Here is a 17,500-nt window from a genome sequence, read left to right on the forward strand (position 1 = left end):
TGCTAACTGATGCTGAACAGTAGTGTCCTGTAGCGTTACATAACAGCCCGGTTCATAGCTGCCGGTTACAGCGTTCTCGCTCAATACTGGACACATTTCAAAGATAGTTGTTCAGTCACTTACACAAAAAAACATGGAAGAATAGGGTCCAGGTTGAAAAAAAACGGTAGTTACCATTTAATTGTGGATTACGGGGCCAGTAGTTATGATATAAATGACAGTAAATCAGTGGTACTCACTCTCCACGTTGAGCCTGGCGTTGGCCGACAGTTTCCCCAGTTTGAAGGAGTAAACGGACTCGTCGTGCGTGTTGCAGTTCTTGACCTTGAGCGTGTGGACCACGCCAGCGGACGTGATCTCGTACTTGTCGCTGTTCTGTAGCTCCACGCCGTTCTTGATCCACTGCGATCCTTTCACGTCCAGGTGGGTGAGCTCCAGGGTGAACACCGCCTCCTGGGTCTCCGTCACTGTCTGGTTCTTCATAGTCTTCTTGATCTTCACCGCTGCAGACACAGGAAACACACAGACTCACATAAATCATACAGAAAATACAAGACAGAACAGAACTGTATTTTTAGACCCCTCGCCAGTTGTACAGCTAAAGACCAGGGATGAACTGAATCCAGGATTGGGCTTCAGATTGGGCTGAATATTGGGCTTTTTGACGGGGTTGGGTTTCTGCTGAACCCTACGCTTCCACTCCGCGCGATACGCCGGTCGCCGTAATGACGGCGCCGTTTATTACGGGAAGGGGTTTACGTAGGTGGAGCTTCAATGCAGCAGGCTGAGAGGAAGTGGAAATGGAACTGGTGAGCAGAAAAAGTGTTGTTTGGCAGTACTTTCAGTCAAAAGAAGGCCATTCAAGTCCAGCTACATGTTCAATCTGCAATGCTGATTAGTCTGGTGGTGGCGAGGACCCTAAACAATACACAACATCACCGCTGTTACAACATCTGGTATGAAACATCTGGAAGAATACGAGCTGAGCATGAAGGAATCTACAGACAGCAGCCAGAATGCAGCAACTTCAGGTACGGCAAAGGAAGGACAGTCACTGAGAGCAACAAAAAAGGTGCCTTTTTCAGCACATAAAACTTCAGGAAAAAGTGATAAAAAAGGCGATTAAAAAGGGGACAAAAAGGCCCAGAAAACACACAAAAAGACAAAAAAAAAGATGACAAAAAATGTGCCGAAAAAAGTAAGAATGTGTCAAAATTGGCAACTAAAAATACGTCTAAAAAGGCGACAAAACGCTGAAAAAGTGCTTACCCTCGACGCGGAGGTTGGCGGTCGTCTTGGAGTTGGCCACCTGGTAGGTGTACTCCCCGACGTCCTGCGGTCTGGTGATGGTGATGACAAGGCGTCTGACGGCGCCCTTCACCTCGCTTGTCACGTTCTCGTTGAAGTCCACGGGATGGCCGTCTTTCAGCCACTTGCCCTCGGCGTTGGCGTTGGCGACTTCACACTCCAGCGCCGCAGTCTGAGACTCGGCCACCATGACGTCCTGCAGCGGCCGCGTGATGGCGCCACCTGGAGGCAGCCAAGGGGACACTTTGGGTTAAACTCTGGGGCAACGAAGCAGCCCTAACGTCTGAAATATTTTCCATAACACTCTGGAGTATCTGGAGTCCCTCTCTAGTTCCCTCTCTTGTTCTCTCTCTAGTTCCCTCTCTAGTTCCCTCTCTAGTTCCCTCTCTAGTTCCCTCTCTTATATCCTCTCTTAGATCCTCCCTTGTTCCCTCTCTTATATCCGCCGTTGTAGAGAAAAGCGATTGTGTGAATGTGTTGGTGGAGACGTACCGGAGACGGTGAGCTTGGCGCTGGACGTCTGTTCCCCAGCGTGGAACGTGTACTGGCCGTCCACGTCCTTCATGGCATCGATGACCGTCAGAGAGTGGGCCACGCCCTTGGACTCCATCTTGTATTTGGGTCCGGCTTTGAGCTGCTGGTTCTTGAAGGTCCAGACGGGGTCGATGCCGGGGTGAGACACTTCCACGTTAAAAGTAACGTTCTGGGACTCGGAGCAAACTTTGTCCTCCATGTGCTTCACGATGTGAACCTCTGTAGAAACAACAGCGGGGTTACAACATGGAGCTAAAAACAGGATCATGGGAAAAAAACTAGGCCTCCTTGTTCCCTCTCTTGTTCCCTCTCTAGGTCCCTCTCTAGTTCCCTCTGTTGTTCCCTCTCTAGGTCCCTCTCTAGGTCCCTCTGTTGTTCCCTCTCTAGGTCCCTCTCTAGTTCCCTCTCTTGTTCCCTCTCTAGTTCCCTCTCTAGTTCCCTCTCTAGGTCCCTCTCTTATATCCTCTCTAGTTCCCTCTCTTGTTCCCTCTCTAGTTCCCTCTCTAGTTCCCTCTCTAGTTCCCTCTCTAGTTCCCTCTCTAGTTTCCTCTCTTATATCCTCTCTAGTTCCCTCTCTTGTTCCCTCTCTAGTTCCCTCTCTAGTTCCCTCTCTAGTTTCCTCTCTTATATCCTCTCTAGTTCCCTCTCTAGTTCCCTCTCTAGGTCCCTCTCTATTCCCTCTCTAGTTTCCTCCCTTGTTCCCTCTCTAGGTCCCTCTCTAGGTCCCTCTCTATTCCCATGGGACTTCAGTGTGACACTAGAGCTAGCTTTCAGTAACGCTATTACTGTGCAAGCCACAGGCATCATTTGGACCGTTTCCATGTAGTCACTGATAAGGTCATAACCACTACAGTGCTCAATTACCTATTTTTGAGGGGGAAATAAACTTAAAGTTTTCGCTGCGAAGGCTTGACCTCCGTGATCGACTCTTTTGGGCTTTCGGTAAACCGACCGATGGAAGAAGAGGTAGGTGACAGTACAAACTTTTTACAAACGGTTTCTTCACAATGTCTGAGTTGAAAATGCATCTTGATGTCACTTAAGGGCCCTGTTCATGTTGCACAGACATTTTAATTGCATTTTGTGTCTGTTAAGATGCATCAAAGCACTCTTTAGAACATGCCCCAAGAACTGGCATGTTAGCTAACTGGGAGCTCTGGCCATTAGCTGCAGCACCTCCAGTTTGCTAGCACCGATTTTGGTCGTTTTTTTTTCCTATCGACAGTACGCCGGATTTCTCCTTTAAGCCGCTAGCCGATAAGTACCAAAACTTCGGCGCACAAAACATAAAAGAATAAACTGTGTCTTACTTTGGACAGTGAGGCTGCAGCTGGTGTCCACCTTTCCGACCACCAGTTTGTAGCGTCCGGTATCAGACGCGTAGGTCCTGCTGAAGACCAGTCGCTGCTTGGATCCCTTTGCAACCATCTGGATCCGGTCGCTGGGCAGCAGCAGTTTGTCGTTGAGGTACCATTTGACCGAGCTGATGTCCTGAGCGGAGATCTTGGCCTCCAGAACCGCCTTGGTGCCTTCGACTGAGGACACGTCCTTCAGCGGAACCATGATGTCGATCGCTGCAAAAGTTCAGAGAGTTTTAACCGGTTTACAGACTTACACATAACTTTCAGATCTAAACCCTATTATGAACACACCACAAACATGTTGAAAACATGCTTTCAAAAGTGTAGAAAATGTCTGAAAAAAGGATAAAAAGAGGGAACTAGAGAGGGAACAAGAGAGGGAACTAGAGAGGGAACAAGAAAGGGAACTAGAGAGGGAACAAGAGAGGGAACTAGAGAGGGAACTAGAGAGGGAACTAGAGAGGGAACAAGAGAGGGAATTAGAGAGGGAACTAGAGAGGGAACTAGAGAGGGAACAAGAGAGGGAACTACGAGAGGGAACTAGAGAGGGAACTAGAGAGGGAACAAGAGGGGCTAGAGAGGGAACTAGAGAGAACTAGAGAGGAACTAGAGAGGAACACAAGAGGGAACACAAGAGGGAACACAAGAGGAACTAGAGAGGGAACTAGAGAGGGAACTAGAGAGGAAACTAGAGAGGGAACAAGAGAGGAAACAAGAGAGAGGGAACAAGAGAGGGAACAAGAGAGGAAACAAGAGAGGAAACAAGAGAGAGGGAACTAGAGAGGGAACTAGAGAGGGAACAAGAGAGAGGAAACTAGAGAGGGAACTAGAGAGGAAACAAGAGAGGGAACAAGAGAGGGAACAAGAGAGGGAACAAGAGAGGGAACTAGAGAACTTTAAAATAAAAAGGGGTAAAAAAACTAAACATAGTTTTGTGCCCCTAGATGTGACTCTTACTCTGAACGCTGAGTTTTCCCGAGGTGGAGATATCCTGCGCGGGAACCACGAACGCGTAGGAAGCTGCGTCTTCCCTGGTGACGTTCTCCAGCAGCAGCTTGTGAATCTGTTTGTCGATGACGATGTGGACACGGTCCGAGGCCGAGATGGCAGCGCCGTTCTTCATCCAGGTTCCCTCCACGTTCTCCTGCGAGAAGCGGACCTCGAGCTGGGCGATGTCGCCCTCGCACACTGTCAGGTCAGTTAGAGGCTGCATCAGGGTGACGGGGCGCACTGGAGGGACAGAAACACGTTAATTTGAACGTTTTTTTTACATCAGAAATATTTTCTTTTAACCAAATTGCCGCAAGATAACTTGTATGTATGTATGTTGTAGGGAACCCAAACAGCAAAATTAATAAAAACTTCTAGTGAATATTGGAAAGGCGACAAAAAGTGCCGAAAAAGGCGCCGAAAAAGGAGCCGAAAAGGCGGAAAAAAGGCAAGAAAAAAGTGTCAAAGTGTCAAACAACTGCTGAAAAAGGAGCCAAGAAAAGCAACAAAAATGTTGGAAAAAGTGACAAAAAAGCACAGAAAACACTCAAAAAGGTGCCAAAAAATGTGCCAAAAAGGCATCAAAAAAGGTGCAAAAGTTGCCGACTAAAAAGACGTCTAAGAAGGCGACAAAACGCCGAAAAAGGTGCAGAAAAAGTTGCCTAACAGTTCCAGCGGTAAAACAAAGTTGTTGAGTGTGTGAAATTTCTTACGTTTCATCTTCAGCGAGGCGCTGGTCCTCAGATCTCCACATACGAAGCTATACTTCCCCTGGTCTTCCTTCCTCACGTCTTTGATGGACAGGGTGTGTCTTCCTCGGCGGGAGGACATGATGTATTTACCACTGGGAGACAGCTCCTTGTCTCCGAAGAACCAGCTGCCCTCGGCGTCCTCGCGGGACAGCTCCACCTCAAACTCTCCGGCGTAGGTCTCCGGCACCTCGATGTTCTCCAGAGGTTTCCTCAGCTCCAGGGCGGCGCCTGAACACACAAACATAATCAACAACTGGTATCATCCCCGGGTTCAATAGGTTCTTCATTCTTTCTCTTTTACTTCCTTCTCTTCCCCCTCATTTTCCTCTAGTTCCCTCTCTAGTTCCCTCTCTAGTTTCCTCTCTAGTTTCCTCTCGTTTGGTCTATTTCCTTTCTTTTTTCATCTTTTGTTTATTTCATAATTTCGAGTCCAAAGTAAACAGTGGCTAGGAAGCTTTTTATGTAATTATTTTGACTCTTTATCTCATTATTTTGACTCTTTTCTCATTATTTTGACTCTTTATCTCATTATTTTGACATTATCTAATAGTTGTACAATCCCCCTAAATAAAACCCAGAGCAAACGTTGGCTGTAACCTTTCTGGGTGTGTAAAGATTACCTTCTACATGGAGCCTGGCACTCGTCCTGATGCTCTCGTCGTCTACAATCACACATGAGTATTCGGCAGCGTCCTTCATTTCGATGACCAGCACGGACAGGAAGTGGACCTTTCTGTCAGAGTGCATTCTGTACTTGTCTCCGGAGAAGATCTCCGTGTTGTTCTTGAGCCATTTCACTTTGGTGAAAGGCTCGTTGGTTTCACACTCGAAGGTCACCATGGTGTCCTTCTCGTTGGCGCTCACGTCCTCCAGATGTTGGGTGAAGGTCACCGCCGTCTTGCCTAAAAAACAGAAAACATCCGGTCAGACTTCAACATACGTTGGAACACTGCACTCTTAGAAATATCTCTCAGGCCTTGTTCTCTCTCTAGTTCCCTCACTTATATCCTCCTTGTTCTCTCTCTAGTTCCCTCTTTAGTTCCCTCTCTAGTTCCCTCTCTAGTTCCCTCTCTAGTTCCCTCTCTAGTTCCCTCACTTATATCCTCCTTGTTCTCTCTCTAGTTCCCTCTTTAGTTCCCTCTCTAGTTCCCTCTCTAGTTCCCTCACTTATATCCTCCTTGTTCTCTCTCTAGTTCCCTCACTTATATCCTCCTTGTTCTCTCTCTAGTTCCCTCTTTAGTTCCCTCTCTAGTTCCCTCTCTAGTTCCCTCACTTATATCCTCCTTGTTCCCTCTCTAGTTCCCTCTATAGTTCCCTATTTAGTTCCCTCTTTAGTTCCCTCTATAGTTCCCTCTATAGTTCCCTCTCTAGTTCCCTCTTTAGTTCCCTCTCTTGTTTCCTCTCTTGTTCCCTCTCTTGTTCCCTCTCTTGTTCCCTCTCTAGTTCCCTCACTTATATCCTCCTTGTTCCCTCTCTAGTTTCCTCTCTAGTTCCCTCTCTAGTTCCCTCACTTATATCCTCCTTGTTCCCTCTCTAGTTCCCTCATTTATATCCTCCTTGTTCTCTCTTTAGTTCCCTCTCTAGTTCCCTCACTTATATCCTCCTTGTTCCCTCTCTAGTTCCCTCTCTAGTTTCCTCTCTAGTTCCCTCACTTATATCCTCCTTGTTCCCTCTCTAGTTCCCTCATTTATATCCTCCTTGTTCCCTCTCTAGTTCCCTCTCTTGTTCCCTCTCTTGTTCCCTCTCTTGTTCCCTCTCTTGTTCCCTCTCTAGTTCCCTCATTTATATCCTCCTTGTTCTCTCTTTAGTTCCCTCTCTAGTTTCCTCTCTAGTTTCCTCTCTAGTTCCCTCTCTTGTTCCCTCTCTAGTTCCCTCTCTAGTTCCCTCTCTAGTTCCCTCATTTATATCCTCCTTGTTCTCTCTCTAGTTCCCTCTCTTTAGTTCCCTCTCTAGTTCCCTCACTTATATCCTCCTTGTTCCCTCTCTAGTTCCCTCTCTAGTTTCCTCTCTAGTTCCCTCTCTAGTTCCCTCTCTTGTTCCCTCATTTATATCCTCCTTGTTCTCTCTTTAGTTCCCTCTCTTGTTCCCTCTCTAGTTCCCTCTCTAGTTCCCTCTCTAGTTTCCTCTCTAGTTTCCTCTCTAGTTCCCTCTCTTGTTCCCTCTCTAGTTCCCTCTCTAGTTCCCTTAACACTGCACTCTAGGGCTGGTTATCGTTTTCATGGTTTCATTTTACATTCTCGATACTGATACCAATACAAAACTTTGATACCGGTACCTAAACAATACTTTTGGCATCCTTGGAGACAATTGTATCTGTCTTGCATTTCAGCAGTAAGTAATTAAAATAACGACCTTAGAAAGCGTCAAGTCAAGTGTTGAAAGAAATAAATTGGCAAATATATCAGAGATTTCTCGTGAAAAGTCTTTACCTTGCACAAGCAGGAAGGCGTGGCTGGAGGCCTCCCCGGCAACGTTCACGGCTTTCACCATGATGCTGGCGGAGTCCTCTGCCGTCACGTCTCGGATCACCAGCTCGCACAAGTGGTCCTCTGGCCAGTACCAGTAGATACGCTCCGTCTTCTCCACCAGGACGCCGTTCTTGAACCACTGGCACTCAGGTTCTGGTCTGCCGACGACTCGCAGCTGGAACCGAACCTCGTCCAGCGGGGCAACCGTCTTGCTCGTGATGCGTTGGAGGATCTTGGGTGCTTCCATGCTCGGGGAGAGCTGGACCCTCTCTGGTTTGATCGTGGGGATCGTGACTTTGCCCTGTTCCTCCATCTTCTTCCTCTCGGCTTCTTCTTTCTCTTTCAGGCGATGGAGGAGGTCATCCTTCGTCTTCTTCAGCAGATCCTCGTAGGAGTCGTCCCTCTTGCGCGACTTGAACTCCACGGCAGAGATGGACTCGTAGAAACCTTCCTCCGTCCTGCGCTTGAACTTGCTCTTCAGTTCGTCCGACTCCTCCGAGGTTTTCTCGTGAATGACTCTCTGCGCCTTGCGCAGCCTCACGACTTCTCTGTCCTGTGCCGACTCACTAGGTCGTTCCACCTTCACCACATCAAATCCAACTTTGCCAGGGTCATGCGTTGCCTCCGCGGCCTTCTGATCGGGAGCGCGACGCAGCACGGATCTAAAGTCTTCCTTCTGTTGGATCTCCACTTTCACCGTGTGCTCGGTTGTGCCGAGAGGATTGTCTGCGACCACCCTGACTTCTCCAGAGTCGTAGGACTTGACGTCGACGATCTCCAAGTAGTAAATGCCATCGTAGGTAAGTCTGTATCTCTTGCTTTTGCGGATCAGTTGTCCGTTGAGGTACCAGTTGACTTTGGGTGCAGGATAACCGGTCACCCTGCAGCGGAATCGTGCAATGCCGCCTTCAAAAACTCTGGCCGGTTCGGGAAGAAGCACAATCTCTGGTTTCATCTTCTCCATTTCTTCGTCAGCGGTGACTCCGTAGGGTCCTCCCGTGTGCGCCATGCGTTCGATCTCGTCGATCCTGTGCGCTCCCCTCCTGCCTTCGGGTAGCTGCGTATCCTCGACGAGGCCCTTTTCGTCCTTGACGATGAGCGTTGCCGAGGTCTGATCCACTCCGAACTTGTTGGTGGCTCTGCAGGTGATGACGCCGCTGTCTCTGGCGTAGGCGGCTTCGTAGTCGAGGCTGCAATAGCCAAATTCGTTGACCATGCGGAGCCGGTTGGCGGCTTCCAGGGGTTTGCCATCGTGCAGCCACTCCACGGCCATGTTGGGGTCGCCGATCGGAGTCAGTCTGCACTCGAAATGAGCTGGACCAAAACGCTTCATTCGGATAGAAGTCAGCTTCTTCTTAAAGAGCGGTTTCTGCTGCTTCTCTTTGTCGAAAAGGTCGCCTTCCTCCCACTGCTCTTGGCCGTATCGCTGGTGAAGAGGCTCCAGCTCAGGCGCTGCGATGTCCTTGGTCTTGTACGTTCCTTTGGTGATAATGAGCTTCCTCTCGGCTTGCGGAGCGGCGAAGTCCACCTCTACGTTGACTCTGCAGCGAGTTGTGTCTCTGCCGGCCTTGTTGATGGCCGTAGCCGTATACCAGGCACTGTCCGAGCCGGAAGAAGATACAATCTGGAATTTGGCCTCTCCTTTAGTCCCGTCAATCCTGAAATACATAATCGTTCGGATACATTATTCAGCACAAACTACTGTCTGTACGGCTTCAACTAACGATTATTTATTTAATAGTTGGAGAAGAAATTAAGTACTGTATATAGGGAAAAGGACAAGAGGAGGAAAAGGGAAGGAAGGAATAATGGTAGGAAAGTAGATGAAAAATGAATTAGGAAGGATGGAAAAAGGGAAGCAAGGCAAGAAGACGTAAGAAAGGAAGTACGTAAAGGATGAAGGAAAGAAAGGAAGGAGATGAAGGAAAGAAGGATGAAAGAAAGGAGGATTCAGTTTACTGTCACAGAGGAGAGAAGAAACTAGAAAATATTCACATTTAACAAGCTGACATCACACAGGTTTACCTGTTTTATCATAAAAAAATGACAAACTGATCAATGGATTATCAAGAAAGTTGGCGATTAATTTAATAGTTGGCAACTAATCAATAAATCTTTGCAGCTCTACGGGACATATCTGTGTCAAAGGGTTAGACAATCTCTACTTCCCTTTCTTGTTCCCTCTCTAGTTCCCTCTCTCGTTCCCTCTCTCGTTCCCTCTGTCATTCCCGCTCTTGTTCCCGCTCTAGTTCCCTCTCTAGTTCCCTCTCTTGTTCCCTCTCTTGTTCCCTCTCTCGTTCCCGCTCTTGTTCCCGCTCTTGTTCCCTCTCTTGTTCCCTCTCTAGTTCCCTCTCTAGTTCCCTCTCTTGTTCCCTCTCTAGTTCCCTCTCTAGTTCCCTCTCTTGTTCCCTCTCTTGTTCCCTCTCTTGTTCCCTCTGTCATTCCCTCTCTAGTTCCCTCTCTAGTTCCCTCTCTAGTTCCCTCTCTTGTTCCCTCTCTTGGTCCCTTTCTTGTTCCCTCTGTCATTCCCTCTGTCATTCCCTCTCTTGTTCCCTCTCTAGTTCCCTTTCTTGTTCCATCTCTTGTTCCCTATCCCGTTTAGAGTATAACAGTTACTAATCAATCAATCTTTGCAGCTGTACGGTACAGATCTGTGTCAAAGGGTTAGACAATCTTTCGTGGACAAACTGGAGATTCATACTTGATATGTGGGTGTTTCTGTGGGGTGATGATGTCACTGTTCTTCAGCCAGACGATGTCGGGCAGCGGGTTTCCGATGGCTTTGACGGCCAACTCGACCAGAGTGCCCTGCTTCACGGTGATGTTCCTCAGCTTCTCAATAAACTGAGGGCGTGCCACGCTTTCTCGAGCTGTGTGATGGGGAAATACAATGCAGAACAAGACAGCGTTTAATAATGTTGCAGACACAACACGGGCGATACACCGTCAGTTAGCGTCCACTAAAAGTTCTGTTTTTGCCGCTGACAAACTCAGATTATTATTCTAAGTGTCTGACAACATTATGGAAAGGATCCCTACAGAGATAGACCTTTTAGTTAAAGAGTAAGATCCTTTTAGTTTTACATGAAACAGCCCCGATATCACCATCACCAAACTACACCAGACTCCATGTAAATAATCAGGACTTTTAGCGTGTATAGAGCCAGCATATCTCCACCAGACTCCATGTAAATAATCAGGACTTTTAGCGTGTATAGAGCCAGCATATCTCCACATGTAAATGGGTGAATTAAGGGTTTATTTCAACCAAACCAGAGTGGTGATTGTTGGAACAGTGGAAAGATGAACCAAGACGGCTTTTGATAGTTTTAGTTAGTTTCTGTCCACTTTGAATGAAGTGTGTTTTACGATGAGGAAAGTAGTGATTATTTACATGGAGTCTGGTGGGTTTGGTGATGGTGATTTTGGGGCTGTTTCATGTTAAACTAAAAGGATCTTCCTCTTTAACTAAAAGGTCTATCTCTGTAGGGATCCTTTCATAATGTTGTCAGACACTTAGAATAATAATCTGAGTCTGTGAGTTGCAAAAACAGAACTTTTAGTGGACGCTAACTGATGCTGAACATTTGTCCTGTAGGGTTACAATACAGCTTGTTTCTTCTTTAACAATGGACCAGTTTTAAAGACTGTTGTTGCATCAGTCACTGCAGACGCAAAACATAGGAGAAGTAGGGTCCAGGTTAAAGTTTAAGCTGTGTCTGACAGACTTACCTTCAACAGTAAGAGTTACAGAGACAGAAGTCCGTCCAGCTCTGTTCTGTGCGATGACCGTCCACTCTCCAGAGTCTTGTGGCATAGCTGGGACAATGATAAGGGACTGGGTACCGTCCTCTTTAACCACTATCTTGTGTGTGTAGTCATTGGTCACTTGTTGTCCTGAGAAAACGAAGGACGAAATGGTTTTAATGTGGCAGAAGCAACAGCTAAAGATGTACGTTTGGAGTTAGTTGAAAGTTGTTCGTCTCACCGTTGTGGAACCAGTATGTGTCGGGCATCGGTCTGCCCACAACCTTTAAATCAAATCTGGCAGTTTGCCCCTCGGAGCATTTAATAGAGGAAGGTTTCAGGACAAACACAGGCTTGTAGAGTCTCTCCAGCTGAGCCTCGTCTGTGTCGTCGAGCCGACGGGACGGAGAGCGTCCGGGCGAGCGGCTGGAAGAACGTCCAGGTGAGCGGCTCAGAGAGCGAGGAGACGTGGATCTAGAAACGGAGCAGAGTCATCAACATAGAGCAGTGGTGCTCAAGCTTTTTTCATTAATGTACCCCCCCTTTGAACAGTGTTTTTAAGCCATGTACCCCCTGACCAGCACAAATAATTGTAGATAGAAAAAAAAGTCTTTATAAAGAGGAAGAATACAGCGATGTCAGTCCTCCAAAGTACCTCTAGGGGGACATGTACCCCCTGCAGTCCTCCAGAGTACCCCTAGGGGGACACATACCCCCTGCAGTCCTCTAGAGTACCCCTAGGGGGACACATACCCCCTGCAGTCCTCCAAAGTACCCCTAGGGGGACATGTACCCCCATTTGAGAAACACTGACATAGAGGATACTGCTTTCCAACCATTTCAATGTGTTGGCGCTGACCGGCGGAGTCTCTCACCTGATCCTCTGCATGGCTGGCTGCGGTGTGTATCTCTGAGGCGTCACGGCTCCGGACGGCTCGACGTAGAGCTTCCCAGAGCTGACAGCGTTTCCCTTCATGTTGGAGGCGAAGGCTGTGTACACGCCCTCGTCCTCCGGCAGAACCACGGGTACACGCAGGCTGGCTCGTCCATCCTGGAGAACCTCCATCTGGTAACGGCCGCCAGGCCTGATGCGCTGGCCGTCTTTGTACCAAGCAATCTGGCAGAAGACAGAGGATCATTCTGATTATCCACCAATATAACTTCTTAATATATCAGATTAATATTCTTAGTGTCTGACAACATTAGCTAAATCCACCAGGCTCCATGTAAATAAACAGTAATTTTAGCATCGTAAAACACACTTCATTCAAAGTCGACAGAAACTAAATAAAGCTATGAAAATCCGTTTTGGGTCGTCTTTCCACTTTTCCAACCATCACAACTCTAGTTTTGGTTGAAATAAACACGTAGGTTACGGATATACATGTGAAAATATGCTGGCTCTATACACGCTTAAAGTGTTGTTTTTCTCAATGGAGTCTGGTGGGTTTAACGCCAGCTACTTCAGAGCTGTTTCTGGTTGATCAGAAAGGTCTTAAAGAGGTTTTAAAGGTCTACCTCTGTAGGGATCCTTTCCATAATGTTGTCAGACACTTAGAATAATAATCTGACCTGTCAGCGACAAAAAAAACAGCACTTTTAGTGGACCACATCCACGATGCACATTTGCCAGCTTTGGTCTGAATTGGATAAAGTTGTTTTGCTGTATCTTAGACTATATTTTTACATGTTTACATATTTTGGTAAGGTTTTGGACTCAGTACCTTCGGCAGAGGATGTCCAGCCATCCTGCAGTGGAAAGTGACGCCCATGCCGTCCATGATTCTGTAGTTTTTGACGGGCGTGTCGAAGGCGGGCTGCAGCGCCTCGTCCTCCGCGGCCGTCACCATCAGCTCGCCGTCCTCCGTCACCAACTCGCTGTAGCTGATTCTTAGGATACGCAGCTCAATCTCCTGGATGATCCGCTCCTCAAAGGCTGAAATCAGAAACTCCTGCAAAACAACGTTCGTAATGGTCAACAATAAAAATGAAGTGAGATTTCTATATAAAGAAATCATACGTTTATTTCTAGGGATGTCACGATTCAATTTGACTTTGATTTGAATGTTTATTGGGGGACGGCAATGCTGCAATAAGAGCCACTCGATGGCAGAAGGGTACGTCACAACGACAGTTTGAGTTTCTCTGAGTTTACGAGTTGCACATGAATGCACCATGGAGTCTTGTTGGAGCCCACAGGCTTTACCTCATTTGTTAATTTCCATAACGCAATCACTGGGAAGGCTAAATGTTGCCACACAGTGACTTCAGGGAAGCAGGATTTTCCAGTACTGTTGCTTCTCCGTCTCTCCGACTCCGGCAGTAGCCATGGTGTCAGGAAAAGAGCCGCTGCAGGATACTGCTAAGCTACGGATACGCTAGCATTACCCTTGCTGTGTCTCAAATTGCGCACTTCTGTACTTCCACTTCTATTTTGAGTGTGGCCAAACGCAGCACTACAATGATCCCAGATCAGAGAAAATAATATCGATGTTCCGATACTAGAGATAGCTAGTATACAGCTAGTACTACAGTCATATGCATCCGATACAGAGACTACGTAGTATACAGCTGTTATACATCATATCATCCATACAGGGATAGTAGTATACATGTTCTGTTATACATCATATCATCCATACAGAGATAGTAGTATACAGCTGTTATACATCATATCATCCATACAGAGATAGTAGTATACAGCTGTTATACATCATATCATCTATACAGGGATAGTAGTATACAGCTGTTATACATCATATCATCCATACAGAGATAGTAGCATACAGCTGTTATACATCATATCATCTATACAGGGATAGTAGTATACAGCTGTTATACATCATATCATCCATACAGAGATAGTAGTATACAGCTGTTATACATCATATCATCCATACAGAGATAGTAGTATACAGCTGTTATACATCATATCATCTATACAGAGATAGTAGTATACAGCTGTTATACATCATATCATCCATACAGAGATAGTAGTATACAGCTGTTATACATCATATCATCCAAACAGAGATAGTAGTATACAGCTGTTATACATCATATCATCCATACAGAGATAGTAGTATACAGCTGTTATACATCATATCATCCAAACAGGGATAGTAGTAAACAGTTGTTAAAACAAGCCAGGCCATCTCTATCAAAAATTTACTCCAATGGTCCCGACCCAGAGTGTCAAAAAGTGACTCCAATGGGCCCGACCCAGAGTGTCAAAAAGTGACTCCAATGGTCCCGACCCAGAGTGTCAAAAAGTGACTCCAATGGTCCCGACCCAGAGCTTCAAAAGTGTCAAAAAGTGACTCCAATGGTCCCGACCCAGAGCTTCAAAAGTGTCAAAATTGACTCCAATGGTCCCGACCCAGAGCTTCAAAAGTGTCAAAAAGTGACTCCAATGGGCCCGACCCAGAGTGTCAAAATTGACTCCAATGGTCCCGACCCAGAGTGTCAAAAAGTGACTCCAATGGTCCCGACCCAGAGCTTCAAAAGTTGACTCCAATGGTCCCGACCCAGAGCTTCAAAAGTGTCAAAATTGACTCCAATGGTCCCGACCCAGAGCTTCAAAAGTGTCAAAAAGTTGATGTGTAACTGTGCTAATGTCTTGCTGCTTCATGTAGCTCTGCATGGCTTACTGAGACTTACAGAAATGTTAATTAATGTGTGTTGTCCTTAAAAATAAGAATAAAATAATAATAATAAAATAAAGAATAAGAAGAAGAATAAGTAGGCGGGTGGAGAGAGAAATCAACAGCTTACTTTTTTTCCAATGGATTTTTTGATTTGAAATCGAAATCGTTGACACCCCTACTTCTCACAGAACTCTGGATGTTTAGAAAGAAAAGTACCGTTTCTGAGACATAGCTCATGGGGGTGGTGGTTCTCCTCTGTTCCTGCTCGTACTGAGTCACGACCACAGAGGGCTCCTGGACCACCGTCGTAGTCACTTCTGTTTTATATGTCACGTCATGTTGCTTCATATAGGCGTCATACGCCTCTGTAAACACACACAAAAACACTGTGAGACAACAACGCTTTCACATAACTTAACATACAACTGTACAACAATTCACAGCTGTGTGTGAGATAACTCTCTCATTACCTCACACATTATATTGCACTATTATGCTACTTGCACTCTGGTTACTTCATATTTAATATTATATAGATTTTATTTGTTATATATATCAGTGGTTCTCAAACTTTTTTCAATAATGTTCCCCATTAGAATTGTGTTTTTAAGCCGAGTACCCCCTGACCAGCGATAGATTTACCAAACAACAGTCATGTCACTCAAAAACATTTAAATACTAATGGAAAAAGGCAACAAAAACTTGGAAAAAGTCGGTAGAAAGAAGGAAGTAAAGCAAGAATAAGTGGAAAATAGTATCAAAAACTTAGAAAACAGCGACAAAAACTGACAGGAAGGAAGGAAGGAAGGAAGGAAGGACTAAGGAAGGAAGGAAGGAAGGACTAAGGAAGGAAGGAAGGACCAAGGAAGGAAGGAAGGAAGGAAGGAAGGACTAAGGAAGGAAGGAAGGAAGGACTAAGGAAGGAAGGAAGGAAGGAAGAAAGGACTAAGGAAGGAAGGAAGGAATGAAGGACTAAGGAAGGAAGGAAGGACCGACTAAGGAAGGAAGGACTAAGGAAAGAAGGAAGGAAGGACTAAGGAAGGAAGGAAGGAAGGACTAAGGAAGGAAGGAAGGAAGAAAGGACTAAGGAAGGAAAGAAGGAAGGAAGGAAGGAAGGACGAAGGAAGGAAGGAAGGAAGGACTAAGGAAGGAAGGACTAAAGAAGGAAGGAAGGAAGGAAGGACTAAGGAAGGAAGGAAGGAAGGAAGGAAGGAAAAAAGGAAGGACTAAGGAAGGAAGGAAGGAAGGACTAAGGAAGGAAGGAAGGACTAAGGAAAAAAGGAAGGAAGGAAGGAAGGAAGGAAGGAATGAAGGAAGGAAGGAAGGACTAAGGAAGGAAGGAAGGAAGGACTAAGGAAGGAAGGAACTAAGGAAGGAAGGAAGGAAGGACTAAGGAAGGAAGGAAGGAAGGAAGGAAAGAAGGAAGGAAGGAAGGAAGGAAGGAAGGAAGGAAGGAAAGAAGGAAGGAAGGACTAAGGAAGGAAGGAATGAAGGACTAAGGAAGGAAGGAATAAGGAAGGAAGGAAGGAAGGAAGGAAGGAAGGACTAAAGAAGGAAGGAAGGAAGGAAGGACTAAGGAAGGAAGGAAGGAAGGAAGGACTAAGGAAGGAAGGAAGGAAGGAAGGACTAAGGAAGGAAGGAAGGAAGGAAGAAGGAAGGAAGGACGAACTAAGGAAGGAAGGAAGGAAGGAAGGAAGGAAGGAAGGAAGGACTAAGGAAGGAAGGAAGGAAGGACTAAGGAAAGAAGGAAGGAAGGAACTAAGGAAGGAAGGAAGGAACTAAGGAAGGAAGGAACTAAGGAAGGAAGGAAGGAAGGAAGGAAGGAACTAAGGAAGGAAGGAACTAAGGAAGGAAGGACTACAGAAGGAAGGAAGGAAGGAAGGAAGGAAGGAAGGAAGGAAGGATGAAACTATCCAACAATATAACGGCCTACAAGTCCAGCTGAAATGCAGGGCTTTAACTTGTAACAGAGTATTTCTACAGTGTGGTATTAGTACTTTTACTGCAGTAGAGGATCTGAGTACTTCTCCCAGCGCTGTCGTAAACAGAAGATGAGCGTACCTTCGTCCAGCAGGCTGGCCGTGGCCGAGGCTTCTCCGTGGGGGTTCTTCACAAAGATGGAGTATTCTCCAGCGTCGTCAGCGAAGGTCATGGATATCTCCAGTCTGCATGCTCCAGTCTCCTTCTTGTAGGTCACTTTGTATCTGACGGTGAAACACACACAAGCTTAAAGTAGCAGAAAATGGAAATGCTCAAGTAAAGTACCTTCGATGTGAACTTAAAGGTTTAGTTATGACAGCAGTCCAGATTGTGTAGGAGGGCTAATATAGCATTTAAGACAGTCAGGTCAACACTACGGGAGGTACGGTTCACAAAACCCACGGTTTGGTTCGTATCACGGTTTTCGGTTCTGTTCTTGTTATTTTTACTTTTAATCTTTAACACTACAGAAATATACTTGATATATATGATATGTAGCTTCATTAGCACATTGAATGCATGTTGCACAATACATGCACACAGTGGCAGATCTACCTGTTGTTTGATTTCTGCTGTCATCATAGGTGACATGAAATCCAAAATGTTCCCACACACCAGACTATATACGACGCTGGAGCTTCCTCCAGCTCTGGGCAGTCTTCCTCATCTCTCCCACCTGACGTCTCTACAGTCTTCCTCATCTCTCCCACCTG

The 17,500-nt window shown here is 46.2% G+C and overlaps 1 protein-coding gene across 1 annotated transcript in view; it reads right to left on the reverse strand.

Moving 5' to 3' along the window:
• The window catches only part of ttn.2 (titin, tandem duplicate 2), a 323,953-nt gene that overhangs the window by 286,651 nt on the left and 19,802 nt on the right, over positions 1 to 17,500 (reverse strand). The window contains exons 12-26 of the mRNA XM_078262434.1: positions 16,869 to 17,011; positions 15,024 to 15,172; positions 12,885 to 13,112; positions 12,036 to 12,277; positions 11,402 to 11,634; positions 11,146 to 11,310; positions 10,115 to 10,283; positions 7,375 to 9,071; positions 5,566 to 5,847; positions 4,907 to 5,173; positions 4,161 to 4,433; positions 3,153 to 3,416; positions 1,801 to 2,061; positions 1,270 to 1,530; positions 240 to 503 (exon numbers count right to left, since the gene is read on the reverse strand). Of these exons, the coding sequence (XP_078118560.1) occupies positions 240 to 503; positions 1,270 to 1,530; positions 1,801 to 2,061; positions 3,153 to 3,416; positions 4,161 to 4,433; positions 4,907 to 5,173; positions 5,566 to 5,847; positions 7,375 to 9,071; positions 10,115 to 10,283; positions 11,146 to 11,310; positions 11,402 to 11,634; positions 12,036 to 12,277; positions 12,885 to 13,112; positions 15,024 to 15,172; positions 16,869 to 17,011 (4,898 nt within the window). The remainder of the gene's footprint in view (positions 1 to 239; positions 504 to 1,269; positions 1,531 to 1,800; positions 2,062 to 3,152; positions 3,417 to 4,160; positions 4,434 to 4,906; positions 5,174 to 5,565; positions 5,848 to 7,374; positions 9,072 to 10,114; positions 10,284 to 11,145; positions 11,311 to 11,401; positions 11,635 to 12,035; positions 12,278 to 12,884; positions 13,113 to 15,023; positions 15,173 to 16,868; positions 17,012 to 17,500) is intronic.

Source organism: Sander vitreus, chromosome 11 (genome assembly GCF_031162955.1).
Source record: "Sander vitreus isolate 19-12246 chromosome 11, sanVit1, whole genome shotgun sequence".
In the NCBI taxonomy this organism is placed as follows: domain Eukaryota; kingdom Metazoa; phylum Chordata; class Actinopteri; order Perciformes; family Percidae; genus Sander; species Sander vitreus.